General features: G+C 33.7%; 2 protein-coding genes across 6 annotated transcripts in view; one reads left to right on the forward strand and one right to left on the reverse strand.

Moving 5' to 3' along the window:
- The window catches only part of LOC145332951 (ribonuclease H-like), a 135244-nt gene that overhangs the window by 30162 nt on the left and 84612 nt on the right, over positions 1-20470 (reverse strand). The window lies entirely within an intron of this gene.
- Positions 1-20470, forward strand: part of LOC145332949 (fibroblast growth factor receptor 1-A-like) — a 44333-nt gene that overhangs the window by 22821 nt on the left and 1042 nt on the right. For 2 of the 5 annotated variants that reach the window (XM_080178068.1, XM_080178065.1), the window contains exons 21-42: positions 995-1084; positions 1532-1604; positions 3919-4016; positions 4218-4262; positions 4886-4969; positions 5561-5592; positions 9381-9477; positions 10059-10132; positions 11127-11250; positions 11818-11879; positions 12272-12357; positions 12817-12874; positions 13296-13356; positions 13997-14098; positions 14256-14306; positions 15225-15251; positions 15626-15689; positions 16034-16604; positions 18463-18630; positions 18837-19030; positions 19260-19450; positions 20045-20104. In XM_080178068.1, coding sequence (XP_080034194.1) covers positions 995-1084; positions 1532-1604; positions 3919-4016; positions 4218-4262; positions 4886-4969; positions 5561-5592; positions 9381-9477; positions 10059-10132; positions 11127-11250; positions 11818-11879; positions 12272-12357; positions 12817-12874; positions 13296-13356; positions 13997-14098; positions 14256-14306; positions 15225-15251; positions 15626-15689; positions 16034-16604; positions 18463-18630; positions 18837-19030; positions 19260-19450; positions 20045-20104 — 2412 coding nt within the window. Of the gene's footprint in view, positions 1-994; positions 1085-1531; positions 1605-3918; positions 4017-4217; positions 4263-4885; positions 4970-5560; positions 5593-9380; positions 9478-10058; positions 10133-11126; positions 11251-11817; positions 11880-12271; positions 12358-12816; positions 12876-13295; positions 13357-13996; positions 14099-14255; positions 14307-15224; positions 15252-15625; positions 15690-16033; positions 16605-18462; positions 18631-18836; positions 19031-19259; positions 19451-19960; positions 20105-20470 lie in introns of those variants that run through there. The other 3 variants (XM_080178066.1, XM_080178069.1, XM_080178067.1) reach the window with 3 other exon arrangements.

Consider the following 20470-nt stretch of genomic DNA (forward strand, 5'->3'; position numbering starts at 1 on the left):
TATTATAAATATAGATAATAATATTGATATCTAGAATGAGATAAAAGTAGCTGTAAAGATGTTAAAGGAAGGACACACAGATTCTGATGTAACTAATATTATAAATATAGATAATAATATTGATATCTAGAATGAGATAAAAGTAGCTGTAAAGATGTTAAAGGAAGGACATACAGATTCTGATGTAACTAATATTATAAATATAGATAATAGTATTGATATCTAGAATGAGATAAAAGTAGCTGTAAAGATGTTAAAGGAAGGACACACAGATTCTGATGTAACTAATATTATAAATATAGATAATAATATTGATATCTAGAATGAGATAAAAGTAGCTGTAAAGATGTTAAAGGAAGGACACACAGATTCTGATGTAACTAATATTATAAATATAGATAATAATATTGATATCTAGAATGAGATAAAAGTAGCTGTAAAGATGTTAAAGGAAGGACACACAGATTCTGATGTAACTAATATTATAAATATAGATAATAATATTGATATCTAGAATGAGATAAAAGTAGCTGTAAAGATGTTAAAGGAAGGACATACAGATTCTGATGTAACTAATATTATAAATATAGATAATAGTATTGATATCTAGAATGAGATAAAAGTAGCTGTAAAGATGTTAAAGGAAGGACACACAGATTCTGATGTAACTAATATTATAAATATAGATAATAATATTGATATCTAGAATGAGATAAAAGTAGCTGTAAAGATGTTAAAGGAAGGACATACAGATTCTGATGTAACTAATATTATAAATATAGATAATAATATTGATATCTAGAATGAGATAAAAGTAGCTGTAAAGATGTTAAAGGAAGGACACACAGATTCTGATGTAACTAATATTATAAATATAGATAATAATATTGATATCTAGAATGAGATAAAAGTAGCTGTAAAGATGTTAAAGGAAGGACACACAGATTCTGATGTAACTAATATTATAAATATAGATAATAATATTGATATCTAGAATGAGATAAAAGTAGCTGTAAAGATGTTAAAGGAAGGACATACAGATTCTGATGTAACTGATCTTTACTCAGAACTTGAAATTATGAAGGTAAAATATTGGTTTTCTTTCAATCTTGAATGTCTAAAAACGTGTTTCGGAACCAAATCTTTATTATGTGCATGATTATACTGTAAAACGCCCTTCATGAATCCAACCCTTTCATTGCATGACCTTTGTCTGAGAGTCCTAACTGTGCATGGTATTGAGTTGCGCCTGTTTTGGTACAGGGCATTCCTTCTACTCTAACTATTTATGTCGCGTACTCGACATAGCAGATGTAGGAACCATTTTCAATGTCTTCAGTTATTGTGCGGTGTTGGGCTGAGATTCAAATCTATACACCTTACAAAAAATGAGTGGTTACTCTACGAGTTAAGCCACATTCAAAAATCATTCCCTGACAACTAAAATTGTACTTCCAGAACTTTTCATTGCTTATAGGCATACAGGCCGTAATTATGGAAAACCAATGGATTTAAAAATATTTATTTTCAGAGAATTGGATGTCATCCCAACATAATTAATCTGTTGGGAGAATGCAGTCAACCTGCTGGACAACCTCTCCTAGGTAAATTAAAGGGGGGGGGGGTTTAATGCAACCATCTCGTAATCAATGTATAAATGGCACTTAGAATTCGAATTTCGATCTGAAATTTTGCATGAGGAACCCTTGGTATTGTGGAGTTGCCAAGCCATTAGTCCATATTACTTAGAAATGATTTCTTAAAAAAATCTTTGAATGGTTTTAATTTGATCTTAGACCACGTGAATCGGAAGGATAACAACGATAAAATAAATATTTTTGTTGTTGGATTTTTGGATCCCCTTGTCCTTGATTTCTAAAAGAATGGTTTTGTTTAAGGAGAAAAGTGTAGTTATCTATTGTATCGTATTATAGCTTTCTGTGGATATAAAATTGTACAATTATAAGACTAAAACCAGTTTTTTAGCCCCGAGACAGGGGTGTATATTCTACATGGGATCCCCTGCTCAGGGGGGGGGGGAAATAAAAAATAAGTGGTTGGAGGGAAAAAAAAATGTAAAAATTAAGAAAACTGAAAACATTTTTCCATTCCCCCCCCCCCCCTCCTTGGTGAAAAAAAAAACAAAAAAAATGTGTGGTAGGAGGGATAAAATATAGAGTTCTTTAAATATTTTTCCATTTTCCCCCCTTCTTGGTGAGAAAAAACTAGGGGGAAAAATAATAAAAAATTTTGTAGCAGGGGGAAAAAAATAAATCTTGTGCAGAATATACACCCCTGCCCGAGATGCTGAAGGCACTGGCTAAAAAAACTGGTTTTAATCTTATGATTGTAAATTTTCTATTCGTAGAAAACTGGATATAATACGGTGCTTTACATATCTTTTTAGCATGGCAGAGAACCAGTTCTAATTCTCCGGATATTATTCGGTTTCGAAGCAATACTGGAATTAACATTACAGAACAAACCAATAAAAAAATAAAAATAGAACAGGAATGGACAGATATAAAGGGGGGGGTTTTTAATGCAACCATCTCGTAATCAATGTATAAATGGCACTTAGAATTCGAATTTCAATCTGAAATTTTGCATGAGGAACCCTTGGTAGGTCTATTTTCCCTAAATCGATTAAAAAGTTGGAAAAGTAACGACTATCGGCTGCCGGCTCAGACGTTTAGCTGTTTCGGGGCTTTTTTTAGGGCAAAATTATCGATAAAAACACCAATAAACTTTTTAAAAATTTCTAGTACTAGCTGTTTAACAGCTAAAATCGACTAAAAAAGGCTGGTAGAAGCTATAAAATACCAAGAGTATCATTTTTAGACCGAATAATTTAAAACTATCATTCAAAAAGTTGATTCCTCCGTAATTAATGATGGATATGCCCTGAAAATAGCCAAAAACCGGCTTAACGGCTGAGCTGCCAGCCGTTACTTTTTCTAACTTTTTATTCGATTTAGGGAAAATAGACCTACCAAGGGTTCCTCATGCAAAATTTCAGATTGAAATTCGAATTCTAAGTGCCATTTATACATTGATTACGAGATGGTTGCATTAAAAACCCCCCCCTTTATATCTGTCCATTCCTGTTCTATTTTTATTTTTTTATTGGTTTGTTCTGTAATGTTAATTCCAGTATTGCTTCGAAACCGAATAATATCCGGAGAATTAGAACTGGTTCTCTGCCATGCTAAAAAGATATGTAAAGCACCGTATTATATCCAGTTTTCTACGAATAGAAAATTTACAATCATAAGATTAAAACCAGTTTTTTTAGCCAGTGCCTTCAGCATCTCGGGCAGGGGTGTATATTCTGCACAAGATTTATTTTTTTCCCCCTGCTACAAAATTTTTTATTATTTTTCCCCCTAGTTTTTTCTCACCAAGAAGGGGGGAAAATGGAAAAATATTTAAAGAACTCTATATTTTATCCCTCCTACCACACATTTTTTTTGTTTTTTTTTTCACCAAGGAGGGGGGGGGGGGAATGGAAAAATGTTTTCAGTTTTCTTAATTTTTACATTTTTTTTTCCCTCCAACCACTTATTTTTTATTTCCCCCCCCCCCTGAGCAGGGGATCCCATGTAGAATATACACCCCTGTCTCGGGGCTAAAAAACTGGTTTTAGTCTTATAATTGTACAATTTTATATCCACAGAAAGCTATAATACGATACAATAGATAACTACACTTTTCTCCTTAAACAAAACCATTCTTTTAGAAATCAAGGACAAGGGGATCCAAAAATCCAACAACAAAAATATTTATTTTATCGTTGTTATCCTTCCGATTCACGTGGTCTAAGATCAAATTAAAACCATTCAAAGATTTTTTTAAGAAATCATTTCTAAGTAATATGGACTAATGGCTTGGCAACTCCACAAATATTTTATGTTTTAGTTATTGTTGAATATGCCCCGTTTGGAAACCTGCGCCAGTTTCTGAGAGACAGAAAACCTGGCACAAAAGATCACCTAATGGTCATCAGAAACCGTCAGGTATAGTTTTCTTCTATAGCACTGTTTTTCAGTAATTTTGGACCCCTGAGAAGCTACCCTGTAAAAAAAACCTGATCGGTTCAGCGGTTAGCGAGATCCTTCGGTACAAACAAACAGACAAACACCCTGTTACTTTATTATAAGGATTGTATGTATTATTCCTTATTTATAAATTAAGTTTTGATATTATTAATTACGTAGGTTGAAAAAGATGAAATTATAAGAAATGACTACCTTCAATTGCAGGTATTATCATTAAACATTGCAATCAGCGATGGTCCGGCCCAATGCTGGTTTTGGACCGGCTTTAATCATACCCCTTTTGGGCAGTTTTGGGCACTTTCTTTTTTCAAAGCTGATTTTTAGAGAAAGGTGGGGGGGGGGGACGTATTTCGGATCCGCATTGATTTTATATAAATTTAGGTAGATTTTTCCATTTTTTCCGCATTTTTTTGAGTCCAAGGATCCGGATCCTTGGACTCGAAAATATGCGGATCCGGATCCGAAACTCTGGGGGGGGGGGGGGTAAAAAAGGGAAAGGGTTGAGATTGGGCAGACTAATATGAAATCAAGTGCCCAATAGTCCATCCATGATTACTCATTTTACCTCATGGTATAAATGGCGACCGTGCACGAACGAGAGCAAGTAGTTAAGTTTTAAGTAACTTTCAGCAGCAATATCAAGCTTTTTTGAAGGATATAATTAGGTTTCTGTTGAATTTGACTGTTAAATCAACGTACTTTTATAGCATTCGATATTTCTATGCACAATGAACTTAACAACGCATTTGATACTATTTCAACATAATTCGCTGATTTTTGTTTTGAAAGAGGTATATCAATAATAGAGTATAATTATTTTTTTTTAGAATTCTGGTGGCTCTCTCTGCTCAGATCCTGTGGATTTACTTTTCCCTGTGAGCTTGAAAATGATGCTCTCATTTGCCCTTCAGGTGAGATTTTTTAAAACAGATAAACATCATCATCATAACTCTCAATCCAAGGCAAAACCCAAACTCGGGTTTTATACGAGTTTGGTTAGTTTATGGACCTTGTGATTGAGTATGAAAAAAATATAAGGGACCTTTTACTAGGAATGACAATCCGCCGAATTTTTGGATCAGATTCGGATTCTTTAAAATCCGCAAAAAAAGCATATAAATCCGAACCCGAAATTTAAATTGCCCAAATAGCGCATTCTGATTCTGGGTCCAAAAATTGGGCGGATTTTGTATTCGGTTTCGTGTTGCCATCTCTACCATTTACACATCTTTTTTCCTTTCTAAAGTATCCCACAGCTACGTCCCAACCATTTAGGTTTCTGAATTTAAAGGATCAGAGAGGGGCATATAATAAATAAGGATTTTATAGGTAAATGATTAGTATGGTTAGTTATAAAGGGGACCAGTTTTATTGCTTATTATCTGTAAAGTTGTGTGTTAGTATTTAGTCAAATGTGCTTATTAAGTCAAATTGTTCATAGCTAACATAACCGGAAATACGCCATGAGAGAACCCTCTTAATTTTAATTCTTATGTTTGTAGGTATCTCGTGGTATGGAGTTTCTATCAAGCAGGTAATTTATCTATTGTTAAATAATAATATATTCTATTCTTTTCATTAGAATAATAAAGATTCTACCATAATGGTAGACCATTGCATTGTGTATTACCCCGTCCCGGATTTGAAAAATTTTGTTAAAATTTTTGCCCCCAGCCAAAATATGGTTGATTTATGCATAAAAATGACCCATGCAAAATATTTTTTCTGTAGTGCAAAAATCGCGACGGTACAAGCACTGCAAAGTTTTTAAAATCTGCTAAAAAACCCTGTTTTTATGGCTTTTTTGGGGCTTTTGTACCATCCCAATTTTAAAGATTTTTACAAAATTTCAATTCAAGTGTGTTGATATATACCTGAAATTTACCAAAAAAAATGGGGGCAGTCTCAATTATAACATATGAAGGTGTAGCAAGTAATCTTCCAAATACAAAATTGTCAAATTGCATGCATATATAATAGGGTTGGGCCAGATACTTTTTTGGACGGATAATGGATATCTGGCTGATTTATAATGCCGTATATCCGGCATCTGGCCAGATATCTAGCAAATATCCGGTAATTTGGCCGGATATCTGGTTATTCGGCCGGATATCCGGTATCCGGCCACAAAATTATCCCGCCAAAAAAGTATCCGGCCTACCTCTATTATATAAGTATGAAATTTGTTTGATACACAAAACTATCCCTTCTGTAGATTAAACTTAGTGGTTGAAACGTCTATAAACTTAACTTAATAAACCAACCAATCAAAATTCAATAAAATTCGCAAAAGTTGTTAACCTGATGAATTAGAAACACAATTATAAAACTTTGGGGACAAGTGAAATAAACAGTCCAATTTCCCCTCCCTCTCTGAATTATACCAGAGTGTACCAAAAGTCTAATAATAACTAGGGAGGCAGAGCACAATGGGCTGTTAATTACACTAGTCCCCGAAGTTTAAAAAACTTTTTCATTTGTTTGCTCAACAACTTTTTAGATTGTTTGAAATTTTAATTCGTTTAATAAGACGGTCTAACCACTTATTGTAATCAACAGAAAGGGTAAGTTTGTGTATTATCATGGGGTATTTATCAGCCATTGTCTTCTCTATCTAGATCCCTGTACCCAAAGTTATTTAAAGTTGTTCAAGAATCTAAAGGGATAAGACAATGTCTAATAAATTGATGTACATCCCCAATAATGATGCAAAAAATTATCCCTTCTGTAGATTAAAACTAGAAGTTGAAACTTTTAAACACTCAGCTTAATAAATCAACCAAATAAAATTTACTGAATTTCTCCAATGTTTTAACCCAAATGAAAGAAAACACCGTTATAACATTTTGGGGACTAATTTAATAAACACCTCAATGTCCCCTCCCTCCCTGAACTATACAAGAGTGTATCACAAGTCTAATAATAACTAGGGAGGGAGGGGACATTGGGCTGTTTAATACACTAGTCCCGGAAGATTTATAATAACATTTTTTTTATTTCTTGGCTCAACAATTTTGGAGACTTTTATTGAATTTTAATTGGTTGGTTCATTAGGTTTAGTGATCAAACGTTTCAACCACTATGTAATCAACAAAAAAGGGTCAGATTGAGTATCATCATGGGATATACAAATAAATTTATCAGCCATTGTCTTATCCCTCTAGATTCCTGTACCCAAAGTCTTATAATAACTTGAACACTTTCATTTTTATTACATAACAAGAAATAACATGTTACTGAGGGATCTAAGGGATGAGACTATGGCTAATGAATGGATGTACATCCCGATTAATAATACACAAAATTAACCCTTCTGTAGATTAGAATTAGTTGTAGAAACGATTGAACACTCAAATTAATAAACCAATCCATCAAAATTTATTGAAAGTCCCCAAAGTTATTAAGTCAACGAATAAGAAAAGGTTATTTTCAAACTTTTGGGACTAGTGTATTAAACGGCCTATTTTGTCCCATCTATTTCTGATACTTATTAAATGCAAATCTTTTCTATAATATGAGTCTGAACGAACTCCGTAAAGGTTAGCTCTTTTATTTAATCTAAGCAAGTTGAAATTTTTTGATTGAAAACTTTGGTTGATGATTCCTGTAACAATAAGGGTTTAGAAAGTGTAGCAACTCTGCAATCGGTACTTCTGCTTTATAGCTTTCGTTTTTGATATATTGAAGACGTAAGTTTAATTGAAATTATTGCCAGTTTCTTAAGTGCCAAGTCGAGCACATACCCTCCTCCCCCCTATCTCCCGACCTTGAAAAAAGGAAGGGATACTTTCTAGTTGTTTTTTTTAATTATATAAGGTCTGGTTTGGATAGTTTATATTGGGTACCAGGGACCCTTGCAAGTTAATATAAGGAGGGAGCGGTTATCAGGGATCAAAAGACACTTTGAGGGAAAGCACCGAACATCTTTTATAAGCTAAGACAGTTCTTTCCATTAGGTCAGTACAAAATTAACAAAGATAAACAATGAATAATGACACATAAAAAGATAATGTTAAAAATTATCTAAGTTTCACAAGAAGAGCTTCTCCATAGTACTTTCTAGCGGTAACGCTTCTAAAGGACTCTTGGGCACCTTAGAGAAGGGTCGATCCTCTAATTTTATATAAGTGGTAATAACTGAAACATTCCCTGGATCTATCAGAAACTTTACTGTAAAGAAGAAACAATTGCATACATATATAATAGGGTTGGGCCAATACTTTTTTGGCTGGATACCAGATATCCGGTTGATTTCTAATGACAGATAATTAAATGGCAAATTTCCGGATATCTGGCCGAATAAAAGAACATCGGCCGAATAACCGGATAACTGGCCGGATTACCGGCCGGATTACCGGATATCCGGCCAAATAACCGGATATCCGGCCAAATAACCGAATATCCGGCCAAATAACATATATTTGCCGGATATCCGGCCAAATAACATATATTTGCCGGATATTGTAAATTAGCCAGATATCCAGTATCCGTCCAAAAAAGTATCCGGCCCAATCCTATTATATATGTATGCAATTTGACAATTTTGTATTTGGAATATTACTTGCTACACCTTCATATGTTATAATTGAGACTGCCCCCATTTTTTTTGGTAAATTTCAGGTATATTTCAACACACTTGAATTGAAATTTTGTAAAAATCTTTAAAATTGGGATGGTACTAAAGCCCCAAAAAAGCCATAAAAACAGGGTTTTTTGCAGATTTCAAAAACTTTGCAGTGCTTGTACCGTCGCAATTTTTGCATTACAGAAAAAATATTTTGCATGGGTCATTTCTATGCATAAATCAACCATATTTTGGCTGGGGGCAAAAATTTTAACAACATTTTTCAAATCCGGGACGGGGTACCTATTGTGTATGTATAATAAAACCAGTTTTAATATGAAAAATAAACATTAAGATGAGTTGGTTACTGCAGGGGATTAAAAACTATAATATTAACTGTATTAAGGGATTATCGCCCCTGTTTTCTATCTCATGACCTTTAAGAGCTAGTGCTTAAACCTCTTATTTTTTGCATCAAAACTGAAATTATGCTTTCTAAATTAGGGATCCAAATGGATAAGACAATGGCCAATAAATTGATGTAAATCTCCGATGATAGAGAATATACAAAATTACCTCTTCTGTAGATTAAAATTAAAACACTCAAAACTCACTGAAGTCCCCAATGTTGTTAAGCCAAACAATAAGAAAACGTTATTATAAAACTTTGGGGGCTAGTGTAATAAACAGCCTATTGTCCCTTCTCTCTCCTTTATTAAATGCTCATAAAGAATCTTATTCACAAATATCTTTTAAAGGCGTTGTGTGCACCGTGACCTTGCTGCCAGAAACGTTCTGGTTGCTGATGGACTTGTCCTAAAGATTGCTGACTTTGGCATGGCTAGAGATATTCAGGTATGTCTTTAGAAGAAAACAAGGATGATAACATGCATAAAAAAAACAAAGCTAAAAATAACTACTACGCTTAAAATACTACGATAAAGCCAATACTTAAATCAAGGGGGGGGGGGGGTCTATCCATTACCTAACTCCCTGCGGAGGACCTTTTAACTTATTACAAAATTTAAACTAACGTAATCTGACAGAAAGAAAAAAAAACATTTTCCTTTGTTTTCAAAACTAAGGTGGGAGGGTTCAGAGATCAATAAGGCACTTTAAGGGAAACACTAACCATCCTTTATGCAAGGTTCTAACCTAATTGCACGTTTGTTCTAATCCTATCCTATAATATTTAATTCCGTAGTAAGGTTTTTTTTATTTGTAGCTAAAGAACTACTGAACCGATTGAGTTTACATAGGTTATGGATATTTTATATTTAAATTTTTAAATTGCGATAGTTTAAAATTATTTCTGTCCTTGCATATAATTCAAATATTAAGCCCCTAGAAGCTTTGGCACAGCTGGTAGTATGATAGAAAGTATATCTACAATTCCTAAATTCCTATTTAACGTCCTGATAATATACTACTTTTAGGAGAATGATTACTATAGAAAAGTTAGTGATGGACGTCTGCCCATTAAATGGATGGCACCGGAATCACTTTTAAGGTAAGGAGCATCATTTTTTCAAGTTATGTACAAAAAGTTATGCAATGAGAGAGAAACCCCCCTCCCGCTCCAATAAAGATATTAATTAAAGATTCTTAAAGATATAGGTAGAGAAATAATCTAAAAAATTTCTTATCAAAGTTCTCTCTGGCAAAATTAAACCCAGGATTAACGCTTCCGCGAAAATGAACGTGTAAAGGGGGGGGGGGGGGGGGTTAATGCAACCATCTCGTAATCAGTGAGCAAATGACACTTAGAATTCGAATTTCGATCTGAACTTTTGCATGAGTAATCCTTGGTAGGTCTATTTTCCCTAAATCGAACAAAAAGTTGGAAAAATAACGGCTAGCGGCTCAGCCGTTCAGCCGTTTTTTGCCTATTTTCAGGGTAAATCCATCATCAATTACGTAGGAATCGACTTTTTGAAACATATTTTTGGTTTAATTCATGTTAAATGATAGCAATAACCAATTTTAAAACTTCTAGTACCAACAGCTACCGTCTTGAACCGTTTGATAGCGTTTTGGAGTAGAAAAGAGTATTACGTTGAGAGAGGTTTCGTGACTTATTTGCAGTATAAATATCAAAAAATGGCAAAATAGCTGAGCCGCCAGCCGTTAGCCGTTACTTTTCCAACTTTTTGTTCGATTTAGGGAAAATAGACCTACCAAGAATTACTCATGCAAAATTATAGATGGAAATTCGAATTCTAAGTGCCATTTGCTCACTGATTACGAGATGGTTGCATTAAACCCCCCCCCCCCTTTTCGTAATATCATAATTACTACCAAAAAACCGTGGGACCAATAGAGATATTCTCTGAAGTGTAGAGCCTATTTAGATCAGCGGTTACATAGATCTTAAGCTTCAGACGGGCGGACGGATGGACAGACATCATTAATGTATCATACCGTAATTTTTAATATTAACTACAATTTTAATTCAATTAGCTCTGGCTCTGCTATAATTTGTCTGAATCGTTCTTGTTTTTTAGTCGAGTATCAACTACCATGTCAGACGTGTGGTCATTTGGAATCCTGTTCTGGGAGATTGTTACATTTGGAGACACTCCGTATAAAAATGAACTATCTCCAAAAGTTTTTATGGAGCTAATAAAGGTAATTTTTTACAGTATTACAGCTACTAGCCTCTAGAGGCACTTGTGATGGGAAGAGGAAGTCAACCAAATACTTTCTAATAATTAGCCCTCTAGAGGAATTCGAGGTTGGGTGAGGGGCTATTTTTTTTCTTAGGCGACTTCTCTTGGGAATGTGTTGGTATCCTCGCCTAAAATTAACCTTAACAGGACATATAAGAAGCTACGTAGTTAAGGAAAATCTTGTCAGATTAGCGGTTTGCGAGATCCTTCGGTACAAACAAAGGGGCTGATAGACTCAGAGACCTCATGTTATAAGAATTTTGTTAATACTTCCGCCTGTGTTTGTATTTCCTAGCTTTATAGGGTCTTTGCAGGGACATTGGACTGTGAATTATATTATGTTTCATAACGTGTTCTCTAATTTGTTGACTTCAAATATTAGGTATTGTTTGGTTGGTTAAACTAGCATTGTCCAGCTAATCATTTCAACAACACAATGTTTAATGCTCCCGTAATTATGATAATGTTGTCAGTTTAGACTGCATTATTTAGATTGACTTAACATTGTAAATAATGAACTTTGTAGAGTGGATACAAGATGAAGCAACCGCACGGATGTCCGGATTCAGTATATACAATCATGAAAAGGTATGAAACAGTTTTCCGCAGATAGTGAACCAAAAAATAATATTATTTATTCCAGTTTTTTTCTAGCTCCGAGGATTCGCGGTACAACAAAAAAGCGAATAGTTTAATTTTTCGTAGAAAATTCTTTTATAATTTACTACGATACATGACTCTTCATTATGGCTCGATGCCGGTCTTAATACAGAGGAAATTAATTGGAATTGGAGCCATACATGAAAATAGGTTTTTATTTATTTTGAAATGTACATTATTATTCTTATAAGTCATTTTTTCCTCTGTTTGAACAATTTGATATAGGTAATAAATTATCCACATATTTTTTTCCAAATAAAAATCTCATATTTGAGCCGAAATTACCCATAACTATTTTTTTAATTCTGATATGATAAAAGGTGCTGGGAATTTATGCCAGAAAATCGGCCAGGATGGAGAGAATTGGTCAGTTCCTTGTATGATCTACACACTAACACAGATCCAGGTAGAATTAGTGATTGATTGATTGGTTGATATATTGATTGATTGTAGTTCAGAATATTTAGTGATTTATAGATAATAAGCTCATTTGTCAGAAATATTTTAAGAATTATGCTTTTGATACAGAATTTCCATTAACGTCTGACCATCAATCTTTTAATTGTCACGGAGAAAAATCAGCAGTTTTATGTTGAATAGCAAGCGAGAAAATCATGTTTACCTGTTTCCGATTCAGACAGAAGAATTAATTCTAAGATTAACGTATTTTGCGTATTTTAGACTTTATCAAAGTATTTAGGTATAGGTTATACATGGCATAATAATAACATAAAAGAGGACAACATACATATACATTTATATACAAACAATAAGCAATACATAGAAAAAGCGGATACTTTTATGTAATTACAATGTTATTTCCATATTTTAGATAAATATCTTGACTTTAGCTTTCCATATTTAGATAAATATCTTGATCTGAGCCTGCCAGGAGTTGAAACACCACCAGACACACCTCAATCTAGGGAAGACACGCATCTTATATTAATCTGTCCATACATCCATCTGTGTAGAATAGATTGTAACATTAATTTAGGCATGTTAGAACTGTCCTATTATAGCAATTCTATAATAAATACCAAAATGTCCGTATTTTGTTACTCTATATTTGTTAAGGTTTGTTTGTCTGACATTCTGCTTCGCTTTCATGCATGTTGTCATCCTGGTTTTAAGAAGTTTAAGGAGTGACATTTTTATATTCATTCCAACAGTAATATATTATTACTTGGATGTTGCACCAGATTTGCATATACTCTGATAAATTCCGAAGCTGGCAAAAATAACATTACTCCCCATCCCCTCCCTTCTACTTGGTGAACGAACTGAGGTCATATTAGCAAGCTAAATTGACAACATTATAAATAAATATTTGATGTGGTTTGATAGTTGCAGTAAGGAGAGAACTGTTCCTTATTCTGGAGTCGGTTTCAACTATTACGACCAGGTAAATCTTGAGCATCTTAATGGATAAAATAATGGACGATAAAGGGGACTATTCACGAACAAGAGCAGGTGATTTTAAGCACCTTCCAGCAGTGATTCTAAATGTTTTTTTTTGTGAATATACTAGAGTTATGTTTAATATCGTTATATCAATTTTTAAAGTTTAGTTTCACCACGGTTTTATATGAATAAAACTTTGAAATATTAGACATTTTGTGACTAAATATCACTGGGGTGTATATTCTGCACAAGATTAATTTTTTCCTCTGCTGCAATTTTTTTATATTTTTTTTTCCTCCTAGTTTTTTCCAGCAAGGAAGGGGATAAAATGGAAAAATATTTTCAGAACTCTTTATTTTATTCATATTATGCCCCCTTCCACATATTTTTTAGTTTTTTTCACCAAAGAGGGGAGAAAAATAGAAAAAATGCTTTCAGTCCTCTTAATTTTTACATTCCTCCCCCCCCCCCCCCCTTTGAAGTACAAGTCAAATGTACCCAGCGTTTTTACACCAACCAATGAAAAATGTGTTTATAAAAAATTTATGTACCAGTGTTATTTACAGTCCATTGTCCCCCCCCCCCCTAACCGTTTGAACCAGTTCAGATTTTTGTTCATGCTTATTCTTATTACTTTATAGGAGAGTGAAGCAACAAAAACAACAGGATTTGCCTCCAATGGAACGTATGACCGTCAGCTTGGAACTTCAGAATCTATGAGGCCGTTGCTACATGATATGCAGGTAGAATTTTGTGGATTTTTTATTTTTGTTTCACTTAATAGCTTTTTTATTGTATTTTTATGGTCTAAAATGACAAGATTGGAAATTGTATGCTCTAGTTTTACTAATTTAAGAAATGAAAGATGAAACACAACTTATTTCCATTATTATAATTCAGCATGAGATGGAGATGCCGAGAGGTCAAATAGAGAAACAAAAATACATTCAGGTATGCATAATAATAATTACAAAGAATGATAACATCCATAAAAGCGAAGCTCTGCAACGGTACAAACGAACATGAAAATTTGTAGTGTGTCAGAACTGATAAAGGAGAATATATGTCAATGTATAAGTTAAAACAAAATTGTAGTTAAAATTGTTGCAAATCTGCTCTAATACAGGATACTGTTGAGTGACATACTTTCAGTTTTAAGGATTTGATTAAAGAGTTGCTTCTCCTATAACTAGGGATGGCAATCCATCAAATTTTTGGACCGGATTCGGATTCTTACAAGAATCCGTCCAAAAAATATTCACGCGGATTCCGGATTCTAGCAATATTTTAAAAGGCTTTTTTTTAAAGTGCTACATATGTCCTAAAAATTTATGTTCTTGGTGTTCTCTATATTACACTTCCGAGAATCGAACCAGATTTTAAAAGATATTTTATATAATGATGATAATTTTTGCGTTCATATAGGGGGAGTTGAAAGAAAAACTCAAGACGCTAATTTTAGTCTACTAATTAAGAATCCGAATACGCTATTAAAAAAACGGATTCCGGATTCGGATTCCAAAATTGGTCAAAAATTAGGCGGATTCTGGATTAGGATTGCCAACCCTACCTATAACATTGTAATTTTTTGTCCTGGAAATCAGTATTCCAAAATAAGATGAATAGGAAATATATATCGCATAAAAAAATGCTTTAATAAAAGTTTAATAATCAACACAAACGTAAGGACATTTTGGTAACGCAATAGAGTTGCTAATTAAATTGTACTTATCTGTTATAGGAATCATCATGTAAAATTTGAAATCGATGAGAAATTTTAACATGTGTAAAAAGTTTGTTTGTGGTAATTTTTCGAAGATGGACATTTAAATTTTTTTTGCATCTTTCATGATTCAATATTTGTTCTAGATTTGTGCAGATGAGAGCGAAGACGAGGTAAAAAATACTATTTTTGAATTTTTGTAATAAAAGCGCAGCTACTCTACAGGTATTTGTGGTCTGTAAGGAAATTTGTTATTACCAATATCCGTAAATCCTTTACATCTTAATTTTGGAGTTTTAGTACTTTGAACAGTAGGGGATTTTTCCGCCTTTTTTTAAGTTTAAGAAGTGCAGTTACCTTTGTTATGCCTTTTGGTGAAAAAACACTAAAAAAATCACAAATTACCGGGCATAATACTTGTCGCAAGGTGGTTCAAATTTTTACACATGTTTTTTTAACCAAAAATGTATAATAAATATAACTGCATTAATTGAATTTCTACAACAAAAAACTTAGTTATCAATACTTTTTAATTCTATTTATTTAGAATTCTGTAATTGAAGGCAGGAAAGAAAGTATGAATTATGCAGCTGAGTCTCAATGCGAGTCAGGTTAGTTTAAGAATTTAGGGGAGGGGGGGGGGGGATGTGAAAGTAAATAAAGCCTACTAAATCTTGTTGGTAACGAAACTACTTTATAATTGTGCGTCTGTAGGAAAACCTCAATTGCCCTGTTGTCCAGGTCTCGTATCACGTGATTTTCTTTTTATCTTACATTCCCTCTTTATGACCACTGCACATCTGCTCTGTAACTTACATTGTTCCTTTATCCATTTATTACTTTTTTTACTTCGCTACTCATGTTTGTTGTTTTAAGTTAGGTTAGGGATAATAAAAATAAGATTAGTTCCAAAGACTAAGAGTTTCACCAATTATACCAGATTCCTTTTGTTTAGGTATAACAGAGTATAGCTGTGTCGCCAACACGCCCATATCCCTATCAGATGCGCAGCTAACCCCGCGGGGCATCAACTATCAATACTTTACCAACAGAAACTCAATAAACACAGACACTTTCTTAGCATCTAGTACAGGAGAATTTCCCTTACATAATATGGTTAACAACAACAATCAAAGAAGAAGGTCAATTTCAGAGACAATAAACCTTCCTAAGGTGACCAATGAAAGTGAAAGGCTTCAAAATTCCAGGACGATTCCACCTCCTATAGCAGCAAAGCCGCAAATATTCCCCAAAAGTCCGCATAATAAGCAAATTGAATTAAGAAGACTAAACCGACCTGCCCCTTTAATGATACCCCAAAGATTAATCCACCAGCCCTCAAACCAAAATTCATCATCACCAAAATTTTCCTCAGTCCCAACTTTGGATGAAAATTTGAATTCATGCCTAGAAAATGCGGGAAGCCATCTGGTTCAAAATCCGCCAAGCGGCCGCAATGCCGAGATACAGTTTGAGCCGGCAAATATGATGGTTCAGGACGGCATGTTGTATGTTAGGTCTCCAAGGTAAAGGGTTCACTTTTTAACCAACTAGCTGTTTCGCCCCTAGCATATATACGAGGAGGTTGGGGTTGAAAAGCAGAAAAAATAGCTTACCAAAGAAAAACCTACATTTAATAAAGGGGGGGGGGGGGAGTAAGTTCTGACAATTTTGCGTAAATAGTGATTATATGTTTGTCTTTGGAGTGAGAGGATAGATTATTTTACAAAAAAGTTTCAGTTTGGGATGTAATCTTCTATTTAAAAAAAATTGGATTTGGCCTCCAGGTTCAGGAACGCTGCAGGCCTCCAGGTTGTCTCTGGACGGGTAAAAATGAAAAAAAAATTGGAGAGTTAGAAGTCAAATTATAAAACAAAATATGCATCTTATTAAATGTTATTTACTTATTAAAAGATAAAAGATGCAAATTTTGTTTTATAAGTTAAACTCTAACATTTCAACAACAAAAAATCTTTTTTTATCCCTACCTGTGTCCAGAGACAATCTGGAGGCCTGCAGCACCTGAACCTGGAGGCCAAATTTTTTAAAAATAGGAAAACTACATCTTAAAAATATTTTTTTTTGTTAAATAATCTATCCTCCCACTACAAAGACAAAGCCTATAATCACTGTTTACGCAAAAGTGTCAGAACTTCCGCCCCCGCCCTTAATACCCTAAAACCACATTAGGCTATATGTAAAGCTTTCCTTAATTATTTCAATAGATATCGAAATCTTCAACTACAGATAATATAAAATAGGAAAGAGAGGGGATATTTGATTTTTCTCAAGACTAGAAATATAAATAAGTAACTTTACTGTTTTCTGTATGCAAAGAAAAAACTCAATGGAAGGGTATTGTCATGTAGAAATCTCGTGATTTAAGATATAAGTTACATTTAAAACGCCACAGAAATCTAAATCCTCATTTTTAGCCAATAGATAGTGATAGCATTAACTTTCAAGTGAGATTTACTAATATACTGTACTAGAGTTTGGCTAGGTTTATTCAATGTTTTATTTACTATCTTTTGGTTATCTGGATTCTGACTATTAACCCTATTCTTCCATTATCTTCTCCCCGACGATTTCTTTCTTTAAACTATGTTAGGATCTTAATATTTTTTATTTCAAATTATCGTCCTTAAAGGGTTAAAATGTTTAGTTAACTGTTAAATTTTAGTTCAATATCTGACCACATTACGCACATATTGCTAGTATCAAATTATTTTAAAACTAAGTTTTCTTTTATTAACTATATTATTAATTTAAATTTTCTGTTTTATGGATAGAAATTTAATACTTCAATATAATTCATATAGCAACATGAAGAAAAAAAATTATTCTTCATACAGTAAAATAATGGGTCTTATTGTTCTGGTCAATGAGAGTTTATTACGGATTATTGGAGCACTATGAGTTTTAAACATTTATCGCTTGGAAAACTTGAGCTCATATATAGACATTTATTTCCTATATAGATCTGTCAAGGATCTTGATGCAATAAAGCAGGCTGTTTTGTAAATGTTAAAAATTGGAAGATTTCATTAAACAAATATAAGTATTAAGTAAGCATGAGCACTGAGCAGGGGATTGGTTACTCCAAAACCTACAGTAGTTTCACCAATAGATTAATTGATACTTGGATCTTACTCCAGATTATCGTGTACTCTAATAAAGTGAAACATGAAGCTGGCTAATTTAACGAACCCCTATCCAACCAATTTACCCCCCCCCCCCCCCTATTCTTACTGGTGGGACGTACTGGCCAATGAGTAATTTTGACTTAATTTTATAATCAAATGAATGTTTAGCTTTTGCAAATGTTCTTTTGAAAATTAATACCTTTATTTTAATTTACGCATTATTATTAAAATTACCTAGATGTTCCTGTGCGGACAATCAGAATTTCACCTGGTCTCCAGTGCCTATACCTATATCCTGGTCACCTGGTCAAGGTCCTGGTACTGGACCTATATCATGGTCACCTGGTCAAGGACCTGTATCTGGTACTGGACCTGTATCCTGGTCACCTGGAACTGTGCTGCCTGCCACAGGAATGGATTGTATTTATATTTTTGTAGCAAATCTAACTTTTTAAATCTTTAAATCTCAATTGACTCTTGGCACTGCTTAGTTATTGTTAGCTATTGCCAACAAATAGAGCTCAACTGCCATAAGGGTTTAAGAACAGCTGAATTTTGGGATTTTCCCTATTTATAATTAAAATTCCAATGGATAAATATAATTAACATTATCACAGGAATTTCTTCTCCTGTACCTGGACAACTAAACTGGTCTCCAGGTCCATTCCAGTCACCTGGACCTGCAATGGCAGGTTGGCCGTCTGACAACATCCCAACGGCCTCCCAGTCCTCTGTTTATGGTCAGGACAGTGTGTCTGCCGTAAATCAAGAAAATCAGACTAATGGTTTCTTTCAAAATCTTGCAGGTAGATAATTTCGTGCTTTCCCCTCTAAAGTGCCTATCGAACACTGAACTACCAACTCCATATTTTAATTGATTTTAATTAGTTACTGGGGGACATAATCTAAAGGTTAAATAAACTAACAAAAAAACTACCTCATTCATCACTTTTTAATTTATTTAATTTTTAAAAAAAAGTTGGAGGGGGGGGGGGGTCAGACTTTGCACATGGTTTATACTTGTTAAAATTACAGACAAAAGAAAACGAGCAACGCCCGAAGAAAACCAACCCATCTATCCATTGAAGGAACTTAAAAACATTGAGAATTTTGAATACAACGCGGCATTTACGCGCGTAAAAGAATTGAATCCCAGAGGAAGTAGACAAGAGGAGGAACAACTGAGCATAGAGGAAGATTATAGTGGTTACCTCACACCTCAGAAGGTTTGCATTGAATCATTATAACGGGAAATGTTTGGAGCATCTTCTCGACAAAAACATGGTTTGACAAACGGACATAGTGAGATGAGATTTAGATTAGATGTTCAATAGTCATAAAATAGAAAGAGAAAATTTGTAAATGAAAGATAGAAATAAAGGTAATAAAACTTTAAAATCATAAAATGTTTCTTTCTGACATGACCGACGGACAAACAAACAGAGGGGTAGGTTTCTGGTAGAATCCGTAAAGGTGTGTGTTTTAAGGCTTAAAAATAGTAGTAGAACGATAATATTCATTAAATATGTGTATTTCTTATTAAAAAGAACTACAGACAAAAAAAAATTTTATCGTTCTACTACTGTTTTTTACTTATAACACATAACCTTTACGGATTTTACCAGAAATCTACCCCTCTCTTTAATTATATTCAGGGAATCTTAACCTAACATTTCAGCTGTCTATCTTGGAATACCTGCTGAAATTTACGTTTATCTTATTCCGTTTTTTTACAGATGATAGTACTGACAGACATTTTGAATTATCAAGTAGCTCAGAATCATTCTTAAAACTATGACCAATGCTAAAATGTGACTCAGGTTGTTTCCAATTCCATTGTGGAGTTTCCATATGAAACTATTTCTAATGTAAGCCAACAGGTAAGTGAGTTTTAGAGTAGCTTCTCCAAAATAATATTTTAGTGACCATTACTCCACAACGATTGTCAGTCTGTCCGTGATGTTAGGAGGAGTATGCACGAACGAGAGCAAGTGATTTTTAGATCCTTCCAGCAGTGCAGTGATTATAAATGTTTTTTTTAATGAAAAAACTAGAGTTGTGTTAAATATCGTTATGTAAATTTTTTAAAGAAGTTTCTGGTTTCATCATGGTTTTATATGAAAAAACTTTGAAATGTTAGGTATTTTTGGGCTATATATCATCAAAAGATTTGTTGAGTTCAAACTGCTGTGACACAAAAGTAAACTTTTTCAATGAAAAATGTTAATTCAGAAAATGGATGGTAA

This window comes from Acartia tonsa, chromosome 11, assembly GCF_053477335.1.
Source record: "Acartia tonsa isolate MP-2025a chromosome 11, ASM5347733v1, whole genome shotgun sequence".
In the NCBI taxonomy this organism is placed as follows: Eukaryota; Metazoa; Arthropoda; class Copepoda; order Calanoida; family Acartiidae; genus Acartia; species Acartia tonsa.